Source organism: Erythrolamprus reginae, chromosome Z (genome assembly GCF_031021105.1).
Source record: "Erythrolamprus reginae isolate rEryReg1 chromosome Z, rEryReg1.hap1, whole genome shotgun sequence".
NCBI lineage: Eukaryota > Metazoa > Chordata > Lepidosauria > Squamata > Dipsadidae > Erythrolamprus > Erythrolamprus reginae.
In genome coordinates this window covers 90,047,449-90,065,165 of record NC_091963.1, presented here as the reverse complement: position 1 = coordinate 90,065,165, position 17,717 = coordinate 90,047,449, and the positions used below count along the sequence as shown (strand labels likewise).

At 42.9% G+C, this 17,717-nt stretch overlaps 1 protein-coding gene across 1 annotated transcript in view; it reads left to right on the top strand.

Annotated features, from left to right (window-relative positions):
* The window catches only part of SDHA (succinate dehydrogenase complex flavoprotein subunit A), a 75,128-nt gene that overhangs the window by 11,130 nt on the left and 46,281 nt on the right, over positions 1-17,717 (top strand). The window contains exons 3-5 of the mRNA XM_070728900.1: positions 2,814-2,975; positions 6,469-6,612; positions 11,726-11,890. Coding sequence (XP_070585001.1) covers positions 2,814-2,975; positions 6,469-6,612; positions 11,726-11,890 — 471 coding nt within the window. The remainder of the gene's footprint in view (positions 1-2,813; positions 2,976-6,468; positions 6,613-11,725; positions 11,891-17,717) is intronic.

Here is a 17,717-nt window from a genome sequence, read left to right as displayed (position 1 = left end):
AACTAGCTGTAATCTATGTCCGAGAAGAGCACCAGAAAACTCATTCTTATCTGCATTCCTGAGATAAAACCCAATTCATTTACTTCAAGGTTCGACAAACCCAGGCGCCTGGTCGCCAGTGGCGCCTAGAAAATGTTGTCTGGCGCCTAGAAGGGCGCTGCGGTGCCTCTGACCTCTCCGCTCCTGCCCGATGCCGCGGTTTCTGGCGCTCTCCTGCTGGGTCCCAAAGAAGGCAGGCAGGAAGGAGACCTCCATTCTTCGCGCCTTTTTCCCGCCTTCCTTCTTTGGGGCCCAGCAGGAGAGCGCCAGAAACCGCGGCATCGAGCAGGAACCGGGAGGTCGGAGGCACCGGCACGGCAGCGCCCGCCCAGCTGAAGGTTCCCTGTCGTCATCGGCAAGTGTCCTTTGGTTGCCCGGCGGGAGGGCACTGGCGGTGGGAGCGGGGGGGGGGGCCCGCGGCTGCAGCGGCACAGGCAGTCGCGGGGAGATGGCGGGGGGAGGGGGGCGGCTAAAGCGGCCCCGGGCACCGTTCCCTGTACGCTTTTCCAGGGGCGCGCAGGGAGCCGCGGCCACCCGCCCGCCTACCGGATTTCCCTCCGCGCGGCTGGGGAGGTGGATTCGCCGCCCCCGCCAGCCCGATCTCCCTCCAGTGGCTGGTGACGTAGTTCTACCGCCCTCGCCAGCCTGATCTCCCTCCGTGGGGGGGTGGGGGGCGACGAACCGACGACCGGGGGCTGTCCGTCTGTGTTGGGTGGTGCAGGGCAGGCACAGGCAGCCCCAGGGGAGAACAAGGGAGGGAGAGAAAGGAAAGAGAGAGTAAGGGAGGGAGAGAAAATTGAATGAAGGAGGGAGAGAAAGAAAGAGTAAGAAGCAGAAAGGATAGAGAAAAAGGAAGAGAAAGGGAGGGGGAGAAAGGAAAGAGGGAGGAAGGGGGGGAGAGAAAATTGAATGAAGGAGGGAGAGAAAGAAAGAGTAAGAAGTAGAAAGGATAGAGAAAAAGGAAGAGAAAGGGAGGGAGAGAAAGGAAAGAGAGAGAAAGGGAGAGAAAGGGAGGGAGAGAAAATTGAATGAAGGAGGGAGAGAAAGAAAGAGTAAGAAGTAGAAAGGATAGAGAAAAAGGAAGAGAAAGGGAGGGGGAGAAAGGAAAGAGGGAGGAAGGGGGAGAGAAAGAAGATATGAAGGAGGGAGAAAAAGAAAGAGAGATAGGAAGGAAAGAGGGAGAGAAAGGAATGAGAGAGAAAGGGAGGGAGAGAAAGGGAATGAAAGAGGGAGAAGGGGTGAGAGATAGAAAGGATAGACAGAAAGGGAGAGAAAGGAAAGAGAGAAAGGGAGGGAGAGGAAGGAAAGAGATGAGAGAGGAAGGAGGAGACAGAGGGGGTGAAAGCGATGTCAGGTGGAGACTCGGCAAAAAACCAAGTTTGCTTAAAAAAAATTCTGGCTCCTAAATTTTTTGGCTGGCTCCTAGATTCTGAACAACTTTGTCGACCCCTGATTTTACTTAAACATATGTGTCTGCTCACCAAAGTTTTCTCTAACACAGCGTCCAACAAGGATTGTCTTTTTGAAGCAGAAATCATTGTTTTAAAGTTTCATTCAAGCACACCCCAGTTTCATGTCTCTTCCATATAGAATGGCATTGAGTTTCCACACCCCATTTCACACAATCCCATTCCTTTATACTGCCTGGAAGTGACATCACACCTCAAAGAGGCTGTAAGCTAGTACCTTTTACTATGTAACTCCTCTCGCCTTCTAAGCATTCTTCTGTAGAGTGGGTTGATCCAATTGCTTTCCACTCTCGTGTCTTCCTCACTGTCTGACTGGGACCACTCCCCCAATGTCACATCAGCCCCCTCTGGTGGTTCTTAAGGCTCACTCTCGCTCTCTGCTTCCTTTGGCAACGCCCTTGGCCTAGGGTACCCAGAGGTGACTGGCTCATCCTCCTCAGAATCTGACATGATGAGGTGGACAAGGAGCACTCAACACTATCCATCCCATTTTTGTGAAAAAACGGCCCATTTTTCGCAAAACAGCCATTTTTGCCATCCCCCAACACCCAGAAGTTCTCTGCAGGCTTGGTGCAGGGCTCTAGGACAGCAAAAATGGCTGCATTCGGTGTATAAGACACACCAATCTTTATATCCTCATTTAAGGGGGGAAAGATGATTGTTATACTCCGAAAAATACTGTAACTGTGTTGTATTCCTTTTTAAATTTTAAAGCTGGATTTAAATGATCCGATCCTCAGTTTTCCTTATTGAGGATTCTGGCATCCAAAATTGTTTGTAGGGATCAATCAAATTGCTATTTATTTATTTATTTATTTATTTATTTATTTATTTATTTATTTATTTATCTGATCTATCCAACTGTTCAAGTTCAATAAGATATAGTGATAAATATTAAATAAAATATAATTTAAAAAGATATAGTGATAGCTTAGAGCAGTGTTTCCCAACCTTGGCAACTTGAAGATTTCTGGACTTCAACTCTCAGAATTCCCCAGCCAGTTGAAATCCAAATATCTTCAATTTGCCAAGATTGGGAAACACTGGCTTACAGGAATGAAAGAATGGCAGCAAATATTTTAGTACTTAAGTTTAATGCTGCTTCTAATTGTTTAAATTACAAAGGATCACAAAGCTGGGAAAGAATATTATCAATCAAAGCCTAAAGAGAGAGATTAGAATTTTTTTCAGCATAGTGCTTATTGATTGTACTACGCTCCAAATGTAAATTGTAATAACAATTTAAATTGTATTGGGATATTGCAAATATTACATCTCAAGGTATTCTGCTTTTTTGTTGTTCAGATTTCAACACAGTATCCTGTAGTGGACCATGAATTTGATGCAGTTGTAGTGGGTGCAGGTGGTGCAGGTTTGAGAGCTGCCTTTGGCTTGTCTGAGGCTGGGTTTAATACAGCATGTATTTCCAAATTATTCCCGACCAGATCTCATACTGTTGCTGCACAAGTAAGAGACCTCTTTTTCCTCAGTCTGTCTTTCAAACTAAAGGAAGGGAAATGAAAGATGCCACAATGGCCGCATGCTACCTAGATTTAAGTATATTATATACAGATGTCATTGCTTAGCAGAATCTGTTTGTGTCTCTGTAATAATAATAATAATAATAATAATAATAATAATTATTATTATTATTATTATTTATTAGATTTGTATGCCGCCCCTCTGCGCAGACTCGGGGCGGCTCACAACAATAATAAAAACAATATGACAATGTAACAAATATAATATTTTAAAAAATATTCTAAAAAGCCCATCATTTAAAACCAAACAACACAAGTAACTTTAAATTACCTTAACAGTTCACCATAGTGCAAATTTTTTTGAATTAAATTTCCTTAATTCCATTAATTTAAAGAATATGTTCAAAACTTGGAACCATTATTTTATTGTCATGAAATTTTAAGGCTATTCAGACTGCTGCAGTGTCACAGTGATCATAATTTTCAATATTCCATGTCAGTTTCATCCAAGCAAAGTTAATGGGGAAGCCAGTAGGAAGTTGCAAATGATTCCTACTTCCACAGTTTTTCTGCTTACCTGTGGTCATTCTGATTATCTTCTTAGGCAAGGAAATATCTCAGGAAGGTGTCCAAATAGGTCATAGGTTGTCTAGTTAATGGTAATGCTTGAGGCATTTGTTATTCTGATTTACATGAGTACCATAAAGTGAGGTATGCATTATATATTTACAGTGGTACCCCTACTTAAGAACTTAATTTATTCCATGACTATGGCTATGCTTCGGTTGCCATAGTAATGGGGAGTGGGTTTTGGAGTTTTGGGAGGGGAAGGTTTCAGGAGGCCCTGATAAGTTTTGCTTTCCTAAGATAGAATGGGATAACTTTCATTTTTCTGGAAAGCAGGGACCAAGAGGAGACCGTTAGAAGTCACATTCCATAAGTGTGATGTGGTTGTGAAGATGCGTCCACCTGACAGAAATGGACACTAGGGAATAGCTATTCTCCAAAGGGGGGTTAAGTGGGATACTTTGATATGTGTTTATATTGCACCTTTTTTTCAGTCTTTGCTTTATATTCGTTGCTTTCAGTTCTGATTTTTGATAAATTTACTTTTGAAGTTCAACATGGACTCTGAGTTTTATTTCTCTTAAATTCTAATTTAAGCAGCCTGAGAAAAGCCCGAGATGGCCGGGATTAAAGGTGGAATGGCAGGAAACTGGCCGGGCCTTCATGCCACTCTCAAATTTCCTGGAAAAATTTTCCGGGCTCGGGTTCTTAAGTAGAAAATGATTCTTAAGAAGAGGTAGAAAAATCTTGAACACCCGGTTCTTATCTAGAAAAGTTCTTAAGTACAGGCGTTCTTAGGTAGAAGTACCACTTTATATTGCATTGGAATATGGATTCCTGGTAAAATTTGAATCCAGTTTTCACAAGACAGATCATCTGAAGCTTTGGAATCAAGTATTGCTATATGCCAATAACACTCAACTTAATTCTCCATATCATTTAACTGTAAACAAAATAATTTCCTTGATTGACTTTACATTTAATAAATGTGCTGGATAAATAGAAATTACCGTATGTTTATTTAATTATAGACTACATATTGTCCTAATTATGTGGCATTCAGTTTTCTTCTGGATGGGAATGTACCGGTGAAACCTGAAAAATTAGAATATCGTGCAAAAGTTCATTTATTTCAGTAATGCAACTTAAAAGTGAAACATAATATATGAGAGAGACTCATTACATGCAAAGCAAATTGCTATTTGTCATAATTATGATGATTATGAGGTACCGATCATGAAAACCCAAAATCCACAATCTCAGAAAATTAGAATATCACATGCAATCAACAAAACAAGGATTGTACATAGAACAATATCAGACCTCTGAAAAGAATAACTATCGTGACTCTGTTGTTTCTTCATCTATTCCCAAAATCTTCAACCTTAAATTATCTACTGTTGACATCTCCCTTTTCTAAGAGGTCTGTAAGAAGCATGCATAAGTGCACTATCGTGCCTACCGTCCCTGTCCTTTTATCCTATTATCCTTTTTATCACTTCTTTATACTTTGTTATGTTAATACAAACTATAACTCTATACTTGTTTGACATATACAATACAATAAAAATAAATGAAATAAGCATGCATATGTACTTGTTACTTGGTTTGGGACCCTTTTGCAGCAATTACTACCTCAAAGTGGCATGGCATGGAAGCTATCAGCCTGTACAACTGCTAAGGTGCTATGGAAGACCAGGATGCTTCATTAGCAGCCTTCAGCTCTTCTGCATTGTTTGGTTCTCATGTCTCTCATCTTTCTCTTGGCATTGCCCCATAGATTCTCTGTGGGGTTCAGGTCAGGCAAGTTTGCTGACCAATCAAGCACAATAATCCCACAGTCATTGAACCAGGTTTTGGTGCTTTTGGCAGTGTGGGCAGGTGCCAGGTCCTGTTGGAAAATGAAGTCAGCATCCCCATAAAGCTTGTCTGCGGAAGGAAGCATGAAGTGCTCCCAAATCTCCTGGCAAGAGGCTGTGTTGACCCTGGACTTAATGAAGCACAGTGGACCAACACCAGCAGATGACATAGCTCCTCTAATCAACACAGGCTGTGGAAACTTCACACTGGATTTCAAGCATCTTGCAGTATGTGCCTCCCCATTCTTCTTCCATACTCAGGGTCCTTGGTTTCCAAATGAGATGCAAAAGTTTCCACAGTCTGTATGTATATAATAAGTCGCTCATTTTACCTTTTAAGTTGCATTACTGAAATAAATGAACTTTTGCACGATACTCTAATTTTCCAAATTTCACTTGTATTCTCCTTTAAATAACTATCCCATAATATAGAAATGGTCGTTGATTCCCAGCTGCAACTAGATTCCCAGATGTGCTTTTCCATTAGCCAACTGTCAGTAATTTCTATATCAGACTTACTTGATAAAAATCGATTATACCTTGATTGCAGCATGACTTGTTTGTAGTAATGAGCTCTCTATATAGTTAACTTTGAAGAGTTTTTAAAAAGTTCAACTGGGGTTAAATACAATTAAATCCAGAATTTTAGGAGCATTTTATTTCAGTGTGAATATATTACCAAATTGGGTTTTGGACAGAAAATTATTATTATTATTTAGATCCTGAAAGTTTGAAATGATTAACCGAGAGACTGCTGTTCTTGACATGAACTTGCCTTAACTTCAAAGTCAGCAAAAGAAAATTTCTTAAAGATATACTTTCTGATCTTTAGAGAAAGGAATGGTATTCAATCAATCATTTTTTACTTTAAGTCCAGGGTCTTGTCATTTATTCAGATTTAAAATTTAGGTTATTATAATTGGAAAAAGGCTAAACCTACCATGTAGTTCTTGTTTCTTGATCTATGAAAACAAATTTCATATTGATCTCTGTATTAAAGTTATGATTTATTAACATTTTAATTATTTGCCTCTGTAATGACTTAATTTATAGGGAGGAATCAATGCTGCTTTGGGGAACATGGAAGATGATAACTGGCGATGGCATTTCTATGATACTGTGAAAGGCTCTGACTGGCTAGGAGATCAAGATGCAATTCATTATATGACAGAGCAAGCCCCGGCTTCAGTTATTGAGGTACAGTTACCCAGATTACGTGACTGTCTACAAACATTTACATTAATAACATAATTTAGCTGAAATAACAGGTTTTCCTAACTTGTAGTATCAATATGAAAAATAGGATACATAAAAATGTATTAGTTGACTGCCTTTATTTGTCTCTTAATAAAAGAACTGTAATACATTCTTAAAAACCAGATAAACTGCTGATGACCATTGCTGTTCCCTCTAGGGTGTGTGGCTGCGCACCCAACAATTAACTGCCATGCAGTGTTTTTCAATGCTGCGCAGTGGAGCTAGGCACTGTTTTTCCCCACCCAATGGCTACAACCGGCAGTGCCTGATCTAGGTGCTCGGCCATCTCACTAGCCAAGAGTGAGTGTAGCTGCCTGGATCCCTTTCTCCTCTTTTTCTTTGCTTGACTTTCTCTCACTTGCATTCCCATTGCCGCTTAGGTTCAGCCTGCTGCCTGCCTGGAGCCTGAGAAAAAGGATGGCGGGAGGGGGCGAGCAAGAGACCGCCCGCGGGGAGCCCTCAGTGAGGGGCCAGCCAGGACTTCAGTGCGTGCCCCAGAAATAAAAATCTGCAGGCCGGAAACTTGGCCTTTGCTGGATCTGCAAAGCAGACGAGGGAGGGAGGGGGAAAGGAAAGGAAGGAAGGAGATGGGAGGGAGAGAGGACAGAAGGAAGGAAGGAGATGGGAGGGAGGGAGAGAAGACAAGGAAGGAAGAAAGGAAGGCAGGCAGGGAGAGAGGACAGGAGGAAGGAAGGAGATGGGAGGGAGGTAGAGATGATGGAAGAAAGGGAGGGAGGGAGAAAGGAAGGGAAGAGAAAAGGAAGGAGAAAAGGAAGGAAGGCCATGTGGTGCCTAATTGCCTGCCTAGCTAAGGTTTGGAACTGGGCTGTGATTGGAAAAATCAAAGGCAAAGCCAGCACCCCAGCAGGAGAAAGCAGCTTGGTGATAGCCAGGGCAGCTCCTGCCCTTTCAAAGAGAGAAAGAGAGCAAGAGGGAGGGAAGGAGGGAGAGAAAGAGAGAGGGAGAAAGGAAGAGAGAGAGAAAGAAGGAAGGAAAGAAAGAAACAGACAAAGAAACAGAAAGAGAAGTGGAGGGAGGGAGGGAGAAAGATAGAGAGAGAGAGAAAGAGAAGGAAGGAGGGAGAGAGGGAAAGAGAGAAAAAAGGAAGGGAGAGAGAAAGAGAGAGGGAGGAATGGAGGGCGAGAGAGAGAGAAAGGGAGGAAGGAAGAGAGAAAGAAAAAATGAGAGGGAGGAAGAAAGAAAGGAAGAAAGAGGAGGGAGAGAGAGAAAGAGAAATAGAAAGGAGAGGAGAGAGAAAAGGGGAGAAAAAGAAAAAAATGAGAAAATGATGTAGAGAATGAGAGATGGAAAAGAGGGAAACTAAAGAATGAATGAACTTTGCACCCCGGACCTTCACAGGGTGTGTGAGTGCACAGGGCAGGGAGATACAACCCACCCCCCTTCAGTCTTCCTGGGGCGGCTTCTCAAACGAGGTCGCTTCGGCATCTCAGAAGGCTTCTGTTTAAAGGGCTCGTTGGCTTTTTCTCTCGAAGACCAGGGTTTGTGCTTCATAGAGAGAGAGACAGAGAGAGAGAGAAAGAAAGAAAGAGAGAGAGAAAGAGAATCTCATGGTGATGAAGGAAGGCATGTAGCAGGTGAGAAAAGAGGGGGGGGACGAAGCCTGTCACTAGCCAGCCTTCCTTCCCTGCGTGGTCTCTCTCTCTCTCTCTCTCTCTCTCTCTCTCTCTCTCTCTCTCTCTCTCTCTCTCTCTCTCTCTCTCTCTCTCTCTCTCTCTGAAGTATAAACGCTGGTCTTCACAAACACATTCGCTCACACCCAAAAAACGAGCTGGGCTGCAAAACTCTTTGGAGACTAAAAGGCAAACTCCTTCCAGGTGCCGCTGCTGCCGCCCGGATCAGTTTTTGGGTGTGAGCAAGTGTGTTTGTTTGTGTGTGTGTTTTCGCTTTGGGAGAGCCAGGACGACGTGGAGGATTAAGGCAGCCGAGCAGGGGGAACCAAAAATAGCCTTTCCCTGCCAAGGAACAAAAGCGGAATCCTGATGTGTTTGTATGAGATCGCTCTTCCCCCCCCCTTTCCCTTCCTCTCCCATTGGCATCCTTCCTCCCCGGGATCCTCCTCCAATTTCCCCCCCGGACCTTCGCGGTGTGTGTGAGTGCACAGGACAGGGAGATACAACACCCCCCTCAGTCTTCCTGGGGCGGCTTCTCAAAGAGCCTTCCTCGCCTCCCCCTCCCGCCCACTGCCTGCTTGAAACTGCCAGCCAGGTACTGAATAGCCGGCTGGCAGAATCTGCCTCCCGAATCCTCTTGCCCGGTGGGAGGTGAAGCGCTGGGGGGGGGAGGTCAGGCTCTGGGTCTGGAGTCGTCCCCCCTGCCTCCCCCCTAGCCGATTCGCCCGTTTGATGGAGCCTGACATACCCCCTCCAGCGCTTTGCCTCCCACCGGGCAAGAGGTGTTGGGGTTTGGGTTCAGGTTCGGCGAACTTACCCGAACTCCACTAGCAAGTTCGGCCAAACCCGAACTTCAACGGGTTTACCCAACAGTATGCTTAGCTTATGTTATCTCCTTTTATTTTACTTTAATCGTTTTTGGGAGATGAGGTATTTTTCAGATGTATTATATGTCCCTTTATTACTGCATTTTCTGGAGTATAAGATGTACCTTTTACCCCCCAAAAGAGGGTAAAAACTTGACTGCGTCTTATACACTGTATGTAGCCCCACCCACCCACCACCCACTCTTTGGTCTTGCTTGCCATCAATTTACCTCCTTCCAGCAAACAGCAGCAGAGCCTGCTTAACACAAGTCACTGTTTATCTGCCTCCCAACACTCAGCTGATTGATTGAAGTTGCTGGAAGCCCACATGCTAAAATGAAAGTGAAACTAAAGGCAAATTGCTGGGGAGATCAGACTGCTGAAACTGACTGTTTTTTTGCTGCAAGGAGATAATGCAGTAATTATAAATACAGTGGTACCTCAAGATACGAACCCCTCGTCTTACGAACAACTCGTGATACGAACCCGGGTTCGGGGGGGTGCTTGGAAGCCCCCCAGGCCGGCTGCGACCTTTTAAAACAGCCGCGCCGCTTCCCAGCTGTCTCCTGAAGACGAACGGCAAAGCCGAACTTCCGCGTTCGGCTTCAGGAGACAGCTGGGAAGCGGCGCGGCTGTTTTAAAAGGTCTTTTGAATCCCGCCGCTTCTGCTGGATACGTGCGATGGATGGGACGAGCGGCGCGGAAGCCGGTGGCTGTGGCAGCTCGTCCCACCCATCGCCCGTATCCAGCAGAAGCTGCTGGATTCAAAGTGCTGGGGTGGGGGGGGTGTCCCGACAGCCCCCCCCACCCCAGCACTTTTGAATCCCGCCGCTTCTGCTGGATACGGGCGATGGGTGGGACAAGCGGCGCGGAAGCCGGAGCCCGGCCCCGTGGGCTCGGTTACATCTTCCGCTGCCAGCCAGGCAGCGCAACGAAGAGAGGCATTCGCTTTCCTCCCGCCGGCCCCTCAATCGGGCCGGCAGGGAACAGAATGGAGCCTTCCGCGGCAGCTGCCTGCTGGGCTGGTAAGGGGGGGAGCCGAGCCCAGCCCCGTGGCATTCGCTTTCCTCCCGCCCGCAGCTGACTGATCGTGGACGGCTTCCCGATCTCGGAGAGCTTCCTGGGCATGAAAGCTCGCGAATGCAACAAGGACGAAAGCCAGGAAGCTCTCCGAGATCGGGAAGGAGCCCACGGTCAGACGGCTGCGTGCGGGAGGAAAGCGAATGCCTCTCTTTGTTGCGCTTCCGCCAGCATGGCCTGGCTGGCAGCGGAAGATGTAACCGAGCCCACGGGGCTGGGCTCGGCTCCCCCTCTTACCAGCCCAGCAGGCAGCTGCCGTGGAAGGCTCCGTTCTGTTCTCTGCCGGCCACGGAGCCCGGCCCCGTGGGCTCGGTTACATCTTCCGCTGCCAGCCAGGCAGCGCAACGAAGAGAGGCATTCGCTTTCTTCCCGCCAGCCCCTCAATCGGGCCGGCAGGGAACAGAATGGAGCCAGCCCAGAAGCAAGCGACGCAGGATCGGGCCGGCGGCAGGCGAGGCAGCAGGTCTGCATCCTGGGCGGGCGGCGGGCGAGGAGGCGCAGCCGAGCGGCGACAGCGGTGGTTCTCCTCACTTCGGAGAGCTTCCTGGGCATGAAAGCTCGCGAATCCAACAAGAACGAAAGCCAGGAAGCTCTCCCTGGCGGAGACCGTCGGCCCCTCAATCGGGCCGTGCTCTGTGACGGGGACCACTGGCTTGCCTAGCGGGCTGGGAGGGAGGCGGAATACGGGAGGAGGAGGAAGAGGAGCAGGAAGGAGAGAGAGAGAGAGGGAAGCCGCCCGGCTGTTTTAAAAGGTGACAGCTGGGCGGCAGCGTTTTTTTTGCGGGGTTTTTTGTTGTTGCACGGATTAATTGACTTTACATTGTTTCCTATGGGAAACAATGTTTCGTCTTACGAACCTTTCGTCTTACGAACCTCCCCCTGGAACCAATTAAGTTCGTATCTTGAGGTTCCACTGTACCTGTAGAATGTTCAAATTATTAGACTTATTTTTTTTAAACTACTTTGTTATTAACTTAACAAAACAAAGAAGCTTTTAAAAATAAATAGTTGATATGAAGGGATCAGTGTAATTATATCTTCTTTTAAATATCAGAGAATATTTTCAGAAAGCCATATCAATTTTAAAGATCTGTAAAAGTGTAATATGAAACGTACCAGTGTCCTGTTTTAGTATTAAGATAAGGCAGCTGAGTTAAACCCTCACTTACCATATTTGGAGTAGATCTATTTAAATAATTGGGAGAAGTTAGTGTGATTACCTTTAAGAAAACTTTCTGGGATTAATATACTGCCATAATGTACATTGGTCCAATTCTTCGCTATTTCTATGGGTCAGGCAGACATGTACAGACATCAACAAACAGTGTATATCATCTGGGCTGTTTGCTGTATGTCAGGGGCCTTTTTTCCTTGTTTTCCTCCGCCAAACTAAGATGAAAAACTCTGAAAAATATGGTAATTCTCCCTGTCTTTATATGTGTAATTAAATTACTCATCTCATTTTGGATTTCTCAGCTAGAGAATTATGGTATGCCATTTAGCAGGACCGAAGATGGAAAGATCTATCAACGTGCTTTTGGAGGTCAGAGTCTTAAATTTGGAAAAGGAGGACAGGCTCACCGTTGCTGTTGTGTGGCTGACAGGACAGGTCACTCTCTGTTACACACATTGTATGGCCGGGTAAGTAGTTGTTTGGAAGTGGGGAACAAAAATCACTAAAGTCATGATTAACAATTGCTTTTAAAATTGATGGTAGCAATGGTTTATGCCTATTGCTGTTATGACTCCAGGAAAAAATTAGCTTATATTGTCTGTATAAGTAAATACAATCAAAATAATAGAAATTTTGTATAAGTGATATTTCTCTATTATTCAGAATTCAAAATGACACTTTTAAAAAAATTAACAAACCTTTTCTTACGATATACTTTTTTTGCTTTATTTTTGATCTTATCAAATATGTAAACTGTAAAGATGCCTTGTAATATGTCATATCATTGGACTATGTATTCCAGTAGATGGTAGCTAGTGATTAGAGAAAGGAGATTGGGATCGTTGTGGATACATAATGAATATGTTAATCCAATGGGTTCTTTGAAAATAGTAATTTCCAAATTGGACATTAAGAAAAAAATTCAATATTGCCAGCAAATAATAGTTTTATGTGTGATTTCACATAAAAACTGTGACAGTTGTATCATGAAAAGGCTATTATGTGCTTGAAGATGTAGAGGGAATAAAGCTATTAAGCAGATCAAATTAAAGTTGAGAGAAACTTAAACAATCTAATGTGGTATGTAGACAAGAGTATGTATTAGCAAAGACATGGAAAGGACCAGACTTCTCTTTCACATCTCAAAATCTAGAACTCAGAGGAAAACCAGGAAAAAAGTATTCTGAACAAATGGTGTAATATATTGTTTAATAAAATACCAATGTAGCAGAATACTTTTTACAACCATATATACTTTAAAAAATTATGTACACTTTTTACAAACTTCAAACTTGACAGCTTCAAGACTTGTGGACTTCAACTCCCAGAATTCCTCCACCAGTCATGCTAGCTCAGAAATAGGAATTGAAGTCCACAAGCACTGAAGACCCTTGCACTCCTAACCCCTAACTCAGGGGTCTTCAAACTTGACAGCTTTAAGACATCTTTTGAAATGAAAAGCCAGACCAATGGGGTTCACAAGCAAGGGACATTAATGCCCACGTTCCTCCTAGGGCTGCCTTTTTGACTGCTTAAGAATGCGTTATTATGACTCTGAAACTGGAGAGGCTGCTTGCCTATACGATGGAAATGTTGAGAAACAAATTAACTGACTATAAGAAGTCTCCAAGGCAGGGGGGAGTACTGTAGTTAACACATCAACTCCTCACTCACACACACACACACACACACACACACACACAAATCCCACCTGCTGTGCCTGCAAGAGCTCAGCACCCTATAACTACCGAGCGCTGCTAGTGCCGCCCTTTTCAATCGTTTATTTCGCGTTGCTATTGGTACAATATGTATAAGTGTTGTCAACTAGAAGTCCCAGATCCTTCTTATAGTTATTGCTGTTAACTAGGTACCACCTATTCTATACTGTGCATTTGGTTTTGACTCTGAGTATATGGTTTCAAATCCAACTAATATTTTGTTCATATGTCACTGATTATTACTGGATAGTTCAATCCCACCTTCTCACATAATTTTGGATTATTCTTAATATACTTTTTAAAAGAAAAGATATTTTAAGTCAAATGTCTTAATAGAAATACAGTGGCACCCCTACTTAAGAACACCTCTACTTAAGAACTTTTCTAGATAAGAACCGGTGTTCAAGATTTTTTTTGCTTCTTCTTAAGAACCATTTTCTATTTAAAAACCCGGGCCTGGAAAAATTTCGCAGGAAATTTGAGATCGGCACGAAGACCCGGCCAGTTTGTTTGTTTGTTTGTTTGTTTGTTTATTTATTTATTTATTTATCTATTTATTTATGAAATTTGTATGCCGCCCCTCTCCGGAGACTCGGGGCGGCTAACGGCAATAATAAGACAGCGTACAATAATAATCCAATACTAAAAACGATTAAAAACCCATTAATATAAAAACCAAACATACATGTTTATGTTTGTTTATGTTTATTTAGATTTGTATGCCGCCCCTCTCCGCAGACTCGGGGCGGCTCACAACAAAGTGAAAAAACAGTTTACAACAAATCTAAATTTCTACTAAAAACATTGAAAAGACCCTATTTTCTAAACACACATACATACACACATACCATTCATAAATACATATAGACATACCATGCATAAAATTGTAAAGGCCTAGGGGGAAAGAGTATCTCAATTCCCCCATGCCTGGCGGCACAGGTGGGTTTTAAGTAGCTTACGAAAGGCAACGAGGGTGGGGGCAGTTTCCTGCCATTCCCCCTTTAATTCTGGCCATCTTGGGCTTTTCTGGGCTGCCAGAGGAGCCTTTCAGTGGCGCTGTAGGAGGCTTTTGCAGTCCAGAATGAACGAAGCATTTTCCGTTCTCTGGGTGCTTGGAGATGGAGTAAACCTTTGCCAGCGCCCAGAGAAAAGAAACGTTCCCTTCGCTCTGGGTAGCCCAGTGCGAACGGAGTGTTTTCCTTTCTCTGGGCGCTTGAAGAGGGAATAAAGCACGGTTACCTCCCGGATCGTCTGAACGCAGAAGGGCAAAAGGGGGCGCTTTGCCCCGGCCAGATCAACTCAGCTTCAGCCAAACCGAGGAGCCACCACAGTGAAGGAAAGGCGCTGGCTACAAAGCAAGCAACTGAGAAGAGAGGGAAGCCCTTCAGCATGGGAAGGAAGCAGATAGCAGCAGCAGCAGCAGCAACAGCCACCTTTCGGTCAAAGGAGTGGCAGGTTCCCCCCTCTCTCCCACCTGGGTTTCTCTCTATGGTGCAGTGTATGGGAGGCAGCCTCGCGCCAGGTGTATGGCAGGTGCGTGCTCCTCTTCGCCGCCTCAGAGTCTCTCCTCTTTTTTTTTAAGCCTTAAAGTTTTGGATTTTTTTGATTCCCCTCACCTCACCTTCTTCCTTTGGCAGTGACTGTCCTCCTCCTCTTCTTCCTCCTCCTCCCACCCAAATTCCGAGCTTTTATTTCTTTCCTAATGGGTTTGCACGCATTATTTGCTTTTACATTGATTCCTATGGGAAAAATTGCTTCTACTTACAATTTTTTCTACTTAAGAACCTGGTCATAGAACGAATTAAGTTCTTAAGTAGAGGTACCACTGTGGTTAAATGAAATATCTTCTCAGATCTTTGTGATATTATCAAGACTCTTAATATTAATTATATAGTGATTACAAATATAATTCATTCACTTTCTTTTGTCCTGCGTTTTAACCTAAAGGCATAAGCAAAGCATTGAATACTTGTCATATTAACATTTGGCAGTTATAGGGACTTCCGGTTGTGACATTGCCCTGGTGCCCTGCTTTTCTCATCTGCTCTGCGAAAGCTGGGCTTTTGAAGGATTTTTTTGGCTGCCAAACGGGCGATTGCAGACCCGAGGACCTGCGATCAAATAGGGGAAACTCCAGTGCAGCTGAGGGTGTGATCAGCACCCCCCTAGTCATTGGGGAACCCCCTTTGCCAACCTTCAAAGAGATCGGCCTTCCCAGACCGATCTAAAAGCGCGACGTCTTTGACTCATTAGCGGAAGCTGTGAGGACGACTTAGCAATAAGATTGAGTGACAGAAAGAAACAAAGAAGGAATCGTGAGTGATTAAATAGTGGATGGTTAAGAAAGCACCTCTTTCAGAACTTTGATTGCTGGGGGTTTCCAAAAGAAACAAAAAACATCGCTGGAACTACATTGCTTTTGCCCTCCTGTACCTTTAAGGTTTCAAGCCTCAAACCTCCCACAGAGGAGACAACGTGACGCAGGAGAAATTGCATCAGAAAAGCACTGCAGCACCATAGAGTGTTAAGATCTAGCTGGAAGAGTGAAAGGTCTTTTGAAAGTGAAGAAGGATTGTGAAAGTGTTGGATTAAATTTGCTAAGCTGATACAGAAGAAAAGGAACTGAAAGAGACTTGAGTCAGAGGTACTGAAGATTAACAACCGGAATATACTTTATTAAAATCCTCTCCCTTTATGTCTTCGTGCTCTTTTGACTTGCCTTCTATCTGATTGCCCCACTGACATTTTTCTTTTCTACCACAACATTTCAACCCAGACTTTCCTTTAACTATTTCGTTTTCAAAGTGACAACTACTAAAATATTTGGATTCCTTACTACAACTGGACTTTATTTTTTCCCCACTTCGAGCCTATTTGGATTATATTAACTTTGAGCCTATTTGAACTGCACCAGTTATAACTATTAATCATAACAACTATAATCTAAAGACTATTTGATAGGACTGATAGACTAATTAATTGCTGGGCTGAGGACTGATAGACCAATTAATTGATGGACTGATTGACGGAGGACACCAGACAGATCGACAAACTGAAATAAACTGATTTAATAAACTATTTTATTTCTACACCTCGATTAAAAAATCTACTTGAATACCGGCGGAATAATTCTGTGGAATATTTTTGAAATGTTTTAAGCTTCAAACATACTGAAGACAACTCATTGAAAAAGATAAGAAAATGACCTCATCAACTGTTTAATAAATTAACTTTATAAGCAATTATAATAATAGTTCACTCCCATTTAAAGTGATAATTGTATTTACTTAATATCTTTTCTCTCTCTTTTATTCTTTTTTTTTCTTTTCTCTGTACTTAAATAATTCAGATCAATATAGTAAAATATTTAGAAACGTAGTAGTAATAAAGTAGTAATATATATATATATATATATATTTCTTTTTTGCATACTTCATATATTTAATTAACTGGAAAAAACTTTATTTTATATAATATTCCTGATATAGTCAATTACTAATTAGATTGCTATTTTTCTTTTTATACAAAATATATATATTTTCCACACTTTCTTCTTCCTTTCTAAATCTACTCTTCCTCTAAACCTATTATTTTATACTTATTCTCTTATCTACCCTTTATATAGAACATTAATTAATGAATTGTTTGAATCTTTATTAGATAAATTTATTTTGTAAATATTAATTAGAAATTGAAATAGTTGTATTGAAACATTTATAATTGATTCTATATAGATATTAATAGTAGAACTTTCATAGATTAAAACCAATTAACAAAATATAAAAATCCCTCCTAATTGATTGTATAACGTAACCTAATATAGAATATTGTGTTTCCTTTTTATATTTAATATAGATAAAATTCTACCTACTTAATAACATAATTTACTATGTTTTCTTATATATACTATAGATAAAATTGATTGATAAAACTGAATGTCTTATTCTTCTATTCTATATATACTTTACTTCTATCCTATACATTAAAATCTTATGTTTTTTTTACTAATTTATTAACACTCTTTAACCTTTAAATAAAATTAAATAAATTAATCAATTAATATATTAATATACGCTTAAAGATACTAATACTATTCTACTCTCTATACCTATTTAAATAACTCTATTAACCCAAGAATTGAATACTACAGTGATCCCCCGATTATCGCGAGGGTTCCGTTCCAAGACCCCTCGCGATAATCGATACCTCGCGATGTAGCGGCACGGAAGTAAAAACACCATCTGCGCATGCGCGTCCTGTTTTCCATGGCCGCGCATGCGCAGATGGTGGGGCGACGGCAGTTTGGAGGCTGGCAATGGTTATTTTTCATGCCGGCCACCCCCCCCAGCGCCTCGGGCTCCTCGCCGCTACCCTCGCCCGCCCGATTCACCCCTCTCACCGGCTTTCTTGGGGCATGAGTCCTTCTGTCACTTCTGATTTTCAAGTCCAATTTGAACCTGGTTTTTTTGCCCTCTCAAGTTGCTAGCTCTCAGTGAGAACACTTCTGTCACTTCTGATTTTCAAGTCCAATTTGAACCTGGTTTCTTTGCCCTCTCAAGTTGCTAGCTCTCAGTGA